This window comes from Mus caroli, chromosome 1 (genome assembly GCF_900094665.2).
Source record: "Mus caroli chromosome 1, CAROLI_EIJ_v1.1, whole genome shotgun sequence".
Taxonomy (NCBI): domain Eukaryota; kingdom Metazoa; phylum Chordata; class Mammalia; order Rodentia; family Muridae; genus Mus; species Mus caroli.
The window spans coordinates 56479673-56495000 of NC_034570.1; the positions used below are offsets into that span (position 1 = coordinate 56479673).

Sequence of the window (15328 nt, forward strand, 5' to 3'; positions counted from 1 at the left end):
CTCTGTGGTCCTCACTCTAACCTGTACAGACTAAGTTCGGCGGAGTCCTGGAGCCAAGATGGCGCTCTCTGCAGGGCAGGTCACTGTCCTCCGGCTGCCTGCCTACTCATTCTTAACTCTGTAAGCAGATCAATTTCTTCTCCAACTGCTGCTTTCTGAGGCTCCTCCCTCAACCTACGCCTCATCTTTCTAGGATTCCTTTATATTTCTGCTGTCTCCCCTTACCAAGAATGCTAGTTCTCATGCACTGATGCGAACAACAGCATCAGGCACAACAAACAATGTGGGGTCAAGCCCTTATGACATTGATGGTTGAGCAGCGGAATCAAATATGATATGTGAATATTATTTGACCTTTGTTTATTTATTTTTAAGTATTTCTATTACATTTATCCACTTGTACATGCATGTGTGTATGCTTGTAGATGTGGGTAAATGTGTGACATATGTGTAAGTCAGAGGACAAATTATGGAAGTGAGAACTCTTCTGTCATATGCGTCCCAGGGCTTGAACTCAGGTCACCAAGCTTCATGGCAAGAACCTTTACCAGCTGAGGAATCTCACCAGCCCTACTTGGCATTTAAAGGGAGTGGGAGTCTCTTGAATTCTACAGCACAGATGAACTTGTGCAAACTGAAATAAGAGACACACAAAGGACAATGATAGTATGATCCTGCTTCTATATAGTACCTAAAATAATCATGAGTCATATTTAGAGCCACAGAATGTAAGATGGTCAGCACAAACTGGAAGAGAGAACGGGGCATTGTCATTCCTGAATGTAGAGTTTCACTTTGGATAGTGGAAAGTTGGAGGAGGGAGGGTGGGAACAGTAGCCCAACAAGATGCTTGTACTTAGTGTACTTAATGTGTATTCAGAAGCAGTGGAGGTGAAGTATCATGCTTTGTAAATATAAATAGTGAAAAAGAAAGCAAAAGGAAAAGCAATACAGAAAAGGCCCATTCTCTTCTCTCTTCTCCTCTGTCTCCAACTTGCCCTTCCTCTGTTTCTTTCTTTCTAGTTTGTTTCCTTCAGGCAAGCCAATTTTCCCCACTATAAATCCAATTGAAAACTCCTTTTCCTACATCCTCCTGCACATGAGCTCCCACCCTGCCATCTCAGTTTCCCAAGATTGCTGACTAGGCTCTCAATGCCATAGCCTGCTCTGGAGGCCTTGCCCACCTGACTCATGATTGCAACTTTCCACCGTCCCTTCCCCAGGCTGGGAACCTGTCAGTTGACACCTCACTGGACTGCTAAATGGCATCCCCATCTGTTGACTGTGTTCTCTGCCTCCAGTCAGCTCAGATACTTTTACAGACACACTTTCCCAATAGTCTTCCTTTATCTGTTTTTTAAAAATTGCTTCATCTGTCTCTGTCCTCTATAAAACCTTTAGATGCTGCCATTCCTCAGACTTAGTACTGGGGCTGTTTGCTGGGGCTTCTTGACAGTGTACCAAATTCATGTTCAGGGCCAGCAATAGGGCTCAGCATGTAAAGTGCTTGCCATCAAGCCTGATGACTTGAGTTTAATCCCCAGATCCTATATGGTAGAGAGACGCAGCTCCCACACACTGTTCTCTGACGTTTGCATGCACATTATGCATGTGCACCCTACACATCAATATGCGCAGGCATACACTAGATTATAAAAATAAATATAGAGGAAATAAATGCACTTTAAACTTGAACTTTCACTGCCTCTCTATTGCCTTGACAGTTCCAAGTCCCTATCGAGCGTCCACTTCTCTAGCCAAGCAACACACCACCATGACTCCCCGCAGGCAGCCACCCCAAAGCAGCCTAACTCATGTGCCTGCTCTGTTGTTGTCTTGCTGCTTCTTACTTCATCAACCAGGGTGGACTTTTGAAGATACCCCTCACAGATGGTCACTTCTGTTCAAAAGGATGTAGCAGCTCTTCTGTATCATCTCCTACACCACCTCTTCCAATCCATCGTTTTTCTCACCAGTGCATGTGCCCCTTGTTACTAAAGAATGCCCTCCTCTGGCTCCTGTACTCCACTCCAGGCTCCTCTCAGTCCTTCAGCCCTTGTTCTTCTACCCACATCCCATGAGAGTGAGTCTCAGCTCCAGCCACCCTTTTTACTGACCAGAAAGGACCGGCCTCACATTCTCTGTGTGTGCTACTTCCACCACATCCAAGACTTTCCTTCTATTCTGCTTACTAAACCTCCTAAATGTATAGTCTCAGATAAATAGCATTCTGCACCTGAGCATGTTCAGGCTGATCAAGTCTCTATCAGCATCTATCTCTCCTAATAATCTCTCTACCACCCTTCACAGCTTGAGATTGTCCACCTAAACCTGCTTTAGAAAAGGCCTCTGTCTTAGGAGGCCATCTCCATGTGGTTAGTGGGTAGTTTAGTATCACAGACTGATATGAACCTATATCAGATGTTTATAAGAGTATCACACACATAGTAGGTGCATAATAAATATTTCACAGGAATAAGTGAAAGGAAAGAATGTAGAAAAGGGAGAGGGAAGAAAAAAGAGGAAGAAAGGAAGAAAGAAGGGGAATGAAAAGAAAAGAAAAAAGGAAAAGAAAGTAAGGGAGGGAGCGACTGAAGTTTCCCACAAAGCTGTTCCATGTAACCTCTAAAGAAATGAGCAGGGTCAGTTGTTTGAAGCAAACGTATTCATGAAAATGTAAATTTGCACAAAGAATATGTTGAAAGGTGATTTTTCCACTTTACAAAATGATCCATCATGCGATTCTTTAAACAGACTACCTGGGTACACGGAAAATAAAATTTTATTGATCGAAACCATATGTGTGCTCAGAATTTTTCAGCCAAGAGTCTTTTCTACAAAGCCAAGCTAACCTATAAGCAGTTTCCTTGAGGCACCTGGCCCACAATGGCCAACTTGCAGATTTCTAAGGCAACAGATAGAGAAGCTGGGAGTGCAAGGTCTTTTCCAAACCTCCAGCCTGCAAAGCAGCGATCCCAGCCAGTCCAGAGCCCCATGACTGTTCTCACAAAATAGCTAACGGGGAGATGAGCATCACAAACTCTCCTTTCTGTGTCCTGGATAAGACACTGTGAAATGGCCTCCCACGGGGATGCTGGGGAAAGGAAATAGCAAATTGATGCTTTCCTTCTCATGGCTCAAGGCCTGCTGCTCGCTCTGCCACTGCAAGCAGAGTCACGTGACTGCAGAGCTGGGCCGAGAAATCAGCGTAGGTAAAATGCAACTCGCTTTGTGGGTTTTGGTTTCTTCATTTAGACAAGGTGATGCCCTTCTCAGGACCATTATTTCCTAATTCTGTCCCCCAAACTACGCACCCGTTCCCCCGTGAATCAGATGATCTATAAACCTTCACTCTAGTGAGAGGATTGTTGCAGCTATGTCTACCTTTTGCCTTGGGTAGAAAAACGTAAAGAGAATAGACTTTAAATGAAATATTTATAATAGTTGTGGGAAACTGGCTGGTTTAATGGCCGGTTCTTGATAAAAAAAAGAAAAGAAAATCCTTTGCAGAAGTTAAAACTAACAGTAAAACATACTTTGTTGTGGTGGGACCCAAGCAGGCTGTTATGAACTGTCGGTTGAGTGAAATAGTTTAGATACCAAAGAAAAACTATGCCTGGGGTGTGTCGAGAACCATGAAGGTAAACAGGGACTAGGTTAGTTTTACCCTTCAAACACAAGGCTGCTTTTATCTCAGAAAATGCGAAACCTCCAAATTTTTAATAAAATACAGGATGTGGGTGGAGGGGAGCAAGCTTATAGTTTTGGCAACATTCAGCTCTCATTGACTTGCTAAGGCATCTTTTCTACCCCAGCTCCCCAAAGTTTTGAATTTTTCTGTCCAAATGTTATTATATTCAATAGCATCTTGACAGAAGGATTCTTTATCTGCGTGATGTACGAAGATACTAACTTCTCCTATGAATTCATTTAGAGTAAAAATGATCCCTTAGCCTCTTCTGAATACTGTCTAGGAAGCTACAGAATCTATTCATGGAAATCTTATTTAGATGTCTCCTGATCTGTAGGTTACAGTGGGGTCTTGAATATATCAGCAAATCTGAATTACATTTGAAAGTTGACATTCTTATATTTTTGTCTGCATTTTTTGGGTTGTTTCCTAGCTCCTTCTATAAAATGATACCAGGTCATACCTTCAGTGCAGAACAGGAATGAATTGAGAAATGGAACAGAATAGAAAAAAAAAAGAGAGGAGGGATGAAAATGTAGAGAATAAGTCAGCGGAGCGCTGAGCCACAAATGGGACATCTATCTCACACCATCTGCATAAGGTCAGAGAACATTGTGGAAGAGGAGGCAGAATGATCGTAAGAGCCACAAGCTGGGCAGGACTGGAGTGAGACAGCATCTTCTGAGAATAACTGGACCACTGAGCTCATGCACTGACAACATCTGTGGTTGCTGACATAAGACCTGAACAAAATTAAGACAGTCAATATTCTAGTGTGAAGGGACAGGGGCCTGTAAGCCTGTACCCCTACCTGAGGACCTGAATCTATGGACAGTTGGTGGCTTCCAGGGGAGAGACAGTTTTCTGTAAGAGTGTGGCTCCTAGTTGGATTGCCACCTATGAATACATGAAAAGCACAAATTAGTTTCAAGGACTTAAAATAAGTAAATGTGAAAGAATAATTTTTATTCTCCTGAGTGATTGTTATCTCTGAAGCTTACTGCTCTGTCTGCTAACCTAACCCTAGTCCTGGAAGCTTCTAGCCTTTATATAATCTTATCTAGGCCTAGAATGTTGTCAGTCTCTGAGACTTAACTGCTCAATAATTCACTCCTTCCAGTTCTTTCTGATCTCTGGCTGACTGATTCAACTCAGCTGTTCTGGCTCAAACTCCTCTCCAAGCTGCCTGATTCAATCTAGCTTCTCTCAGTTTCTTACTGAATGGCTCTGCTTGGCCTCATATAGGAATCTTCTGACTCGTTTTCATTCTCTGGTCTGTTCTGTGTTCACCTGGGTCTAGCTTGTTTTCTCTGTGACATGTCTCTGTAAAACTGCCTCCTCCTTCTCTGCTCTGCGCTACCTCTTAGGTAGCTTCCCTTTCTTCTCTTGAGAGTTAGACATATCCTATCCAGTACTCTTTGTTAACAACATCTTCCATGACTGAAACACAGTCCAAGAGGAATTCCAAAGAAGACTTAAACAAGAGCTCATTTTGTGACTTTTTAAAAATTTACACTTCTAGTCGGAGAGAATATAAGCCCACCTTCAAATTTTAAGTCACATCTTCACATAAAGAAATTTCTGTCAGGATCTCTTTGTGTGTATATCAGGAGGGAAGGGGACAAAAACTAACCCAAGCACAATTAATTTGTAAAAATCCCCAAGTTGTAAATAGGTAGATAGATGGATGGATAGATGGATGGTTGGATGGATGGATGCATGGACAGATGAATAAACAGATGGACAAGCAGACAGACAGATATTATATGGGAGCTAACATAAATGGTTAAAATTTGCTACTCTTTAATAAAAGGGGGAATAAATACTTAAAGGTTTATGAAGAACCTATGTGCATCGTGAAGGGACTATTTTTGATCACTTCATTCATGTCACCTGTCACATTAAGGTCAGGATGGGTTCAGTAATAGTTCAGCCACAGCCACAGCCACAGCCACAGCCTTATTTCATTTCAAGTGTGCTGGTTTCATTTTTCTACACATGCTGAGGAAATGTGACGCTCTGGTAATGTACCATGGTTGCTGCTATGTACATTTAGCTACAGATGGAACAGATGTGCTAAGCACACTAACCTAGAGCAGTTTGGGAATTGGGGGCTGTATTGTTGGATAAATGTGACCTGGAAGAAAGAGAATAGCAGGCAGTGTAGACAAGTTCTGATCCCAGCCCTGGACAGAACCAGTGGGAATTGTGTCAGTGCTCCGAAACACTTGCCGCCCTGCCCCATTTCCCTTGGAGCTTTTGAGTCAAAGGAACACATTAAAATGAGACTTCAGTAAGGTCCTTTGTTACCTGTAATTACATTATCTCATGTGTTTTACCTTAAAGTGTGGCAACGGACTGCAGTTCTAAAGGGTCTCATTAGAAAATTGTTCAGTTTTTAGTTACAAATGAATGATAATCATTCTGTTTTTTAATTCTTCATTGAATTAATAGTCAAAATTATTCACTTTAATCGCATAATGTTATACCTGATACAAAATGAGCATATAAATGAAAAGATGAAAGAAAGGAGAGAAAAAGATTCAGCAACTGTGTTATTTTCCTGCTTTTGTAATCTTATTTTACTTCTGATTTATGCCAGTGTTCTTGTGTTCTTTAGAAATAAAGAATTATAGCAGGCTGAGCACATGTCATCCGTATCTTACATTTGCCAAAGAAAAAGAGTGGGTTGTGAACTTTGTCTTTGCCTTCTAGATTCGGAAAGAAGAAAGATGATAAGGCCGGGAAGGCTGAGCAGAAAGGTACTCAGAAGTCTGGGCACCCGGAGGAAGAAGAGCTGGAAAGAATGAAAGAAGAAAGAGAGAGGTAAGGAAAACTCAGAGCCCTCCCTTTATGGACCATGGAATCTGTGTTTCAGTTACCAACTTCCAATAATTAACTGGAGGGATTTTAGTTTAAGAAGCATACCAGAGAACTGGGACCTCCCTGACAAAGCAACCCACCTTGCCAGGGAATCTTTATCTTATTTCTAAAAAGAAATCATAGCTGCATCTTCCTCTTGTCAGAACCTATAGTCCCATTCTGTGTCTCTCCTGGTTCTGACTCCTTCGGTGCATAGTTTCCCATGGTGTAAAGAATGATTTTCCCCCCTGCTAATCCAAAGGTCATTTTTATATTGATGTTCAGAACTCTCAAGTTCCCCTAGTCTGTTCCTCATTTTTGACAGCCTGCTACATGCCTTTCCTAATTATATTCTGCTAACTCCATTTGGTCATGTAATTTGAGTGCATGCCTCCCTGTCCTCCATTTTTCAAAAGCTACTGTCTTTTATTAGGCTATCAGCAAGCTGAAAACATGCTGCCCATCTGCAGAAGGGCCAGTTTCATAGACAGCCAGTAATGGCGGTTCATGAGGCCCAACACTCCTGCTGGAGGAGCATCGTGTTCCATCTGGACAAGAGTGGTCCTTCATACATCTTTGATGTTCACTCTGGCACTTCCCCCACATAGATGGGAAAATGTCCGATTTTAAAACATGCAATTGAATACTCCTGTGTCTCCTGAAAATTCTTTACCTTCTGAACAAACTGAAGCTCAGAGAAAGACTAAGATGAGACAGGGCTGGATCTAACTTTATGTATTTGTGATTTCTCAGGGGAAGTCAAGTGTATCCAGTTTTTCACTTGTTATTAACTAAGTTTATGCTCCTGGGTTTTGTTTGTTTGTTTGTTTGTTTGTTTTTAGTGTCCAGTCTTATATCTTTCACTGTAGCATATGTACTAAGAAAAACACATCTATTCATTGTTTTCTAGAGCACAGCAGTCTAAAATATCTCTGGTTAACCTTTTACCCCATCCTGCACACAATTTTGATTGAGAAGGCTGACTTTACAATAAGAAGAGAGATGCTATTTAGTTCTTTCTCATTTCTGGGAAGTTGATGAGCTCTGCTTCCAGGGTCACCAGAATAGTTAAAAGGAAATCAAATGTTACATTGATGTTGACTATTCACCTGACAGAGCTCCCCTAAAGACAAGAAAGGGTCACCCCATCATAGGCCAGGATGCAGAAATCCAGCGATGTAAATGTAATTCTGGCACAGACTTTAATGCATGCACTGGCACAGACATCTGCACTATGAGCCTGCATCATAGACCTTTGCAGGTCCCCTGACTTCATTTATTGAGACTGCCCCCATGCCTCATCTTTGGGAATCTGAGCTGTTTTCAAGAATGCAGACTGGACATTTTTTGCAGTTCATTGCTTGCTTGAGACAGGGGTAAAATCTCCCAGTAGCGAGTGGACTGTGTGCCAGCTAGAAAATTGATAACTCATAAAATAAGGTGGGCTGCCTTTAAGCAAGAGTTCATTTCCTTTCTGGTTTTGCCTTTAGGAAGCAGGTGCCTGCGGGAGTTTTGTTCTTAAAAGCAAAGCTGTAAATTTGCCTCAGCTGACTATACAGGCTTCAGGTCCAATATTCTTAAAATATGTCTGGTGAAAATATTGAAAGGGCTGTACTATGAGCCTGCACTTAAGCCACCCCGCACACATGAACACATAAAACAGATCCAATATGGGTTTCCTACAGACAGCCATGTCTCAGTCAGGTACTGAAGAAGAAGGTGAAGGAGCGAATTTTAGGGTTGGGTGCTATAGAATTAATGGCCAGGCATTTCAACACTCACAGATCGAGGACCATGGAGGGTGGAGGTGGAGGCTGACTGTGTGGTGTTGTTCCCAACCCTGGAGTACTGGATTTTTGGCTGTCCATCATCCATAGGGAACCAATTTACAGCTCTCATGGATCTCAGCAAGTTTGCCATTCTTTATGGAGAGCAGCCATGGAGGAAACATAAAAATAAAAAATATTGATAAATGTTATTATTGTCCCTTTTGCTTGATATAATCAAAATTGGTTTCCTTGAAATGAGTCAAACTATCTTATTGCTTACTTACTAATTCTGTCATAGAGGACCCCTGTGTAAGAGTCCATCAAGTCATGACCAAAGGGTCATGACCCACAGGTTGAGAACCACTGCTCTAGAATTATCACCGTGTACCACAGGGGCAGGGAAAGGTCATAAACTCATGAAAAACATCTTGGGAAATATTAAATAAATAATTCTATAACAATCCCATGGCCATTGTTAATAGTTTTGTAATCTGTTTTCTATACCTACCTATCCTTTGGAAACTTGATATCCATGCTGCCAAGATAACATGGTTCTTTTCTCATATCACGATCTTCCAATACTTCCCTGTGCCATTTGTATTTTTAACACATGTCATCTTGATCACTGCTGACTACTTTGTGGGATTAGCATACATATATTATTTGTCTTCCGTCTTCGAACTGTTACCTGCCTGAGTATTTTTTTACTGTTCCAGATAGTGCTTTGATTAGTATCATTAGGCACACAGTCCTTAGAGATTACCTCTTAGATCACACAAATCATGTGGAAGCTTCAATACCTTCATTCTATCTTTGTCCTGGTATTAATCTAACCTTTGTTCTAAACTTTAGGATGATATGAGTCCCTTCCACATATTCATCATATTATTTTTATTATTATTCATATATTTTTATAGATCAGACAAAATGTAATTCCTGTTAAAGAACTGATTAGTGCTGTATGTGAAACTTTACCTAAAACTAACTATACCATGAAAATGTTTTTAAAAAACCATCGAATAGGTAGAATCGCTCATAGAAACACAGAGTCTGCAATGCTGTCAGTGAGAGAAGGAGGAAGTCTAGTATGTACAGAGACATTTCTAGTTGTCATTACTGCAAAAGAATGGGAGAGAGAGAGCTTTTGAGGCCTTTTACCGGGTAGAAATCTCTAAACATCCTACAATCTACAAGACTTTCTTCCCCTGCAAGAATAAACTATTCAATCCAAATGTCAATAGTGCAGGGTTGAGACCCTTTCTAATCACAGGGATTCACAAAGTGTAAGAGAAACTTCCCAAATATCAGCAATTAGTTCTATTATCTCATAGTATCCTGTGGATAATGCAGAGAAACACTCAGTTTGCCAGATGATGTAACCCTAGAAGGATTATTGGTTTGTGAGAAATTGTGCCTAAACATTACCAGTGAGCATTACATCTATATAAGCATGCAAGAATGGTTTTCCTTGAACATTTATTTTAATGCTGTCCTGCTGAGTACTAACATTAGTGATGGTGGCCTGCTGATTAGCCATGAGTGCCAAGTATTGAAGAGGCTGACAAGTGTCTGTGCTGGCAGAGGCATCTGGAACAATGAGGGGAATCAAACATAAAGAAGTTAATAGGAATAAATGTAAAGTCTTACATTCGGGCCCAGGAATGAGCTGTACAAACACAGGATGTGGAAGGTTTGACTTAATACCGAATATATGAAATTCTTGCCTGATGGTTTTAGTTGAGGGTAAGTGTAGCATGAGTCAACATGGGGATGTGCCTGCCAAAACTTAATCCATTCTAGGCTGCATTACTGGAAGTTCATGTACAAAATGAAGAAACAATAATTCCTATTTTATACAGCTCACATCACACCTGGTATAGCCCAAAACCTTTCCTCACGTAGAGAATGGGACCCTCTACACTGCAGTCTGCGTTTCTGAAAAGCACTGGAGGACCTGGAGAGGCAGAGCTTGGACTTGAGCTAGCTTCAGATACGAGAGGATATATTTATAACACCATTTGCATCCTATTCTACTTCATCTATTTGTCAACCTGTTATTTATCTACTTCAAGATACGAATAGAGCATTATCTTAAGAGAGGCATTCTTCAGCTTAATAAAATGAAGCACCCTAAACATTAGAATGCACTATAAAACAGTGAGTTTGTTGACACTTCACATGTGTAATAAGAAGCCAATGACTAGATTTAGAAAAGATTAGTTCATCAAGTAAATATTAGAATTTTATTAACCTCAATCACTGATGTATTCCTTCCATGTCTTAATTATATGCACACATATTTAAATAAATAAAATATCAGTTCTTGCAAATGAAATACACCAAGACATATACTAACTAAAATAATTGCAAGCATCATTAATGCTACATTTTCTTTATATGATCTCTAGGGTATCTTCCAGATGTTAGACTCTAAGAAATATCCAAGTACAGAAGAATTCACACTGAACTTCTAGAGCAAGCTCTCCTGGACTTGCCAAAGTACTGACTCATGTAGTGTATATAACACTCTTCTTGGAGTATGCAAGGCCAAGTTTCTCACTCAAGACTGTGTAGTGGGATTTTCTCATCCCCTATTCGATTTCCTGAGTTTATGATGTGTCCCCTTTTGACCCAAGTCAAACGGTCCATGGCAATGAAACCCTGCATTAAATAAACTCATCATTTTTGTTCATGCTTCAGTGACATGGGCCATAATAAAACATTAGTTTCAAAGGTCTTTATTCACTGCTAGATGATGAACTCAATATAATATGCAAAGATTATTTGTCCTGGCTAAATTAAATTAGCATTTCCCACACATTCAGATTATGTAAATTAGTATCATGAGCTGACAGCAAGATTGTTTTAACATGTCATTAATTTTAGTTGTTTAATTCTAAGAACTAAGCTTGTAATCTTTTCTAAAGTATGATTTAAAAAAAAAAAAAACTCTTAGGCCTGTAATGTATTTAAATACTTGTCTTCTTAGTACCTTCTCAAGACAGGTAAAGAAAGGTTAGAGAAAAATACACCCCTAGACATGCCATTCCTTTTTTACTTAGGATTGTTATATTGACTAACATATCTCCATTGACACCAAAGACTGATTTCCATTAAAGTCCCATATTATTGACCCAGAAATGAAAATTCACTAAGTGCAACCTCTTACTGAAACTAGAACAACAACAACAACAAAATTAATAACATGAAATTTAGTTATTCCAAGACCTCCCATCCCACGGATACCATGTCAAGGTTTGCTTTGCAGGGAGACCATTTGTCACATTAATGAAACATCCCATGTTTGGATCGTATTAAAACCTGAGTGGATAACTGAAGACACTGGGACCACAGTGTGTCCAGCTTCAGCACCGAGAAGCCTGGAAACATATGGGGCTTGTTCTCAGCCACAGACCTAGACAGAATGCCAGTGAGGGTGAAGCTAAGATTGAGGAAAATTAATCGGTCTCGGTGTCTGGATTCAAGATTCTTGGTTTTCATTCCTTTCAGAATGCCTTCCAAGAACTGCAGAGGCTTCTCCCTCACCTTATCGGCTGGCTGCTTGTCTTCCCTTAGTTTGAATCAATACATGTGTTTTTGATATTTGGCAAACCAAGATTTAATTATGCAGCTGCAAATTCTCCCACATAAACGAAATGCATCTTAGAGATAGAAAAACATTCAGAAACCATTTTATAGTTTGAGAATTCAAGTGGGTGAAAATCTATTCCCAACCTCTTCGTATTTGATTTAATTATGGAGGACTTTTATGTTACTGGAAATTGAAATGAGAACCAGAATAAGTGTACAGTTTTTCCAACATTTGTTCATGATTTTTTTTTTGTAAAAAGAAGATAGATGCACATTATAAACTGAGAAGGTAGTACATCATAAATTAATATTTTAGCTGTAACTCACATACGGACTGAACTCTGAATCCCACATAGAGCAACAAATGAATTGACAGGGTTTTGCCACTATTTTACTCTAAAAAAGAGTAGATGTTTTATTAAAGAAACCAGAAGGTTGATTTCTTTAATTTGCCAAGTGACTCTTGATAATTAATTATTTACTGAACTTAATCTTTGGCACAATTTAAACTGTTGAAAACACCCATGTTTTGGCATGGTTACATACAAATGATTAATTCAGCATGGTTTGACTTGTCAATGAATACCCCTGTCTTTTGCAGTAGAATTTGCTGGGTCCCGTGGTTTGGGCAAAATAAAATGTTGGAATGATTCCCAGTTTTAATAGTCCCAATTTATTATTACCACTGAACCCTGATCAGATCATAGACTGGATTAGATCCCAGTTTTTCAAAATACCCCAATTTATGACTCCTTTAGAATTCTGATTTTTTTTTTTTAAAATGCATTTGAATGGGACTTTGGTTGGCTAGAAAAGACTTGGTTAATTACTTGTGGATTTTTATTAGATCATCCCACTCTGTGGAAGTTATGAAAAGCATACCAGATAGCATTTCTCAGGACAAAGTCGAGTTCTCCTTTTACGCTGACAGGAGGAAGTGATCAGGCTGCTGGTTTTCATAGAACTAAGCATCTGCAGTGACTGGGAAGAGGCTGTGTTGTATGGCATTGATTACAGTTGGACTATCTATGGTAGAGGTAGAGAGTGAAAACTGAGGCAACACACACATGATGAAGATGTGGGCACAACTCACTATCACCCTTTATTCAATGGCAGTCTCTCAGGATTACCGCCCATTTACAGGGGCAAAGTGTAAGACCAGCGGTGCTGTGGTTGAGTTAATACATGTACTTTCATCTGATCACTGCAACACATATCTTCTTAGAAATGCTGATGGTCACCAACAAAACTTGGCACATTACAGTATTCTTATAGACAAGTGATGGGCACACCTACATCTACTTGCCACGCCAGCATTTTTTATGAGCCAAAATCCTTTTATGGAGTTTGAATCAATGTTAGAAGTGCTGTATTAGCAACCACTTGTCAGCTGAGCTGGATTAATACATAGAATGAATCACTGGACTGGCACGCTTTCCAACAGTCATTTAGGGAAGCATCTATAAAGCATACCTCTTGAGCCTTGTTTTAAAAGAATACTTCTGTATGAATATACCCTGAAGTAGCATAGCACATTAGTATATGCAATCGTAGCAATGTTGGAATCTATTCTAAGGAAGGCTCTAAACTATTCAGAGCGATTCTCAGAAATGTTTAGAATACATGATCTAATTTTTAAAATGGGAAAAGGTTCAGTTGATACAGAACACTGGTTTTAATATACACATAAAATAAAATATATTTGCTATTATGAGAAAACTAGTAACTCACTAAATGTTATGTCAATAGAGAGTTATGTTTTAGTATAGATTGTATCTAGCAATAGAACATTTTCTGTGAAAACTTTGGGGAGTATAACTGTTAGAAAGCCATTTGAAGACTAGAATTTACATCTAAGCATCCAATGTTATATTTTTATGGTAGAGAATAAACAACTTTTAGGAATGAATTCATATTGCCCCCCCCCCCAATTTCTTACCATAATATGAAATGGCATTAACAAGTATTTTTCTTGGGGAAAATGCTTTTTAATTGCTAAGATCTTTAGAAGATTTTTTTTCCCCAAAATTCAGAAATAAGTAAAAGGCTAATGATTCCAGAACATTTACTGTAGACCTATTTGGAACTGTGGTAGTAAACTTACTAAAAGTACTCTAAATATGCAGATGTATCAAAATTTTTAGAGATCAAAGAACATTCTAGAATGCTGTCTCGTCATCTTTTCTTATTTGGACACATTTTATATTGTATCCTGCTTTGGAAAGCCTCCATGACAGCACATCCACTCTGGAAAGCAAGGTCAGGTATTGTCTGCATTATTGGCAAGCTTTCCTAGTTGTTTAACTATTCAGCTTATTGTCTCCCAGAACCTGCCTCCTCAAATCTCTCCAGCACATCCTTTATCTAGAAACTATGACCAAGGCCTGAAATTATACTAAGAAAATGTGGATATAGTTTTTCCATATTTCTTAAGAAACTGAAAATCTCTGGGTGCCCTCCACTTGGGATGCTTTTACCTTCAAGTTGTCAGGGTTTAGACAGGTGCTGTTGGAATTTATGAAGCAGAAAGCAAGGACACTTCTCAACATCCTACAACATAGGGGCAGGGGGCAACCCTCTTCTACAAAAGTAATTATTCAGCCCAGGATGTCAGTTGTACCAAGGTCGAGAAGCCATATGGGAAATACATAGATAATATATAGATGTTTAATATAGGAGAAATATACTCTAAATATTTAAAACCCTGTTAGATAAATATATAATATACATATACCAATATAGGCAGAAATATACTCCAGATACTTAAGACCTCTGCAGTTGAACCTGAGACCATATGTTTTGAAAGCATTTCCCAAGTGATTTTTTTTATTATAGCCACATTTCTCACCAAATCAACCTACGTATGGCCTAGAGGACACATTTGGCCAAATGGAAAGAGGCTCAAGAGTGGGTGGGGCATTGGTGATAGACCTAACACAGTATACACACACTGCCATGCTACCAAACTGCCACAGGCTTTAAGATTCTCATCTGGTAAGTGAGAAATCTGTCTCTCTGATTGTCAGGAAAATGAAAAGTAGTGTTTATGAAGCAAGCACCTGGTTCACTCTAGGCGCTCGGTGTTATTTCCCGACCTGCTTTGGGAATTAAAGCTCCCACTTACCTACTCAGTAGCCTTTGGAGCCTGGAATGCTCTGAGCCTCACCATCTGTGAAAGTTACTGAATTGGATCCTGTTACAATGAAGAAGGCCAACTTGAGTGCAGACTTGGCCCAGCTGGGAGTGATGCCAGATACTTCCATTCAAGAAGCATCACCTCATTTCTTATTGATCACCGGTGGTAGTGAGCTTGGCATAGGGGCGGCAGCACAGTAGCGAGGGAGTGTGGTCGGCAGCCAGAGCTTGGCAGCGAGGAAACAAATGCACGGGGAAGGGACACAAATGGTGGGAGTTA

General features: G+C 39.8%; 1 protein-coding gene across 1 annotated transcript in view; it reads left to right on the forward strand.

Moving 5' to 3' along the window:
• Positions 1-15328, forward strand: part of Pard3b (par-3 family cell polarity regulator beta) — a 965568-nt gene that overhangs the window by 766745 nt on the left and 183495 nt on the right. The window contains exon 19 of the mRNA XM_021162850.2: positions 6407-6517. Coding sequence (XP_021018509.1) covers positions 6407-6517 — 111 coding nt within the window. The remainder of the gene's footprint in view (positions 1-6406; positions 6518-15328) is intronic.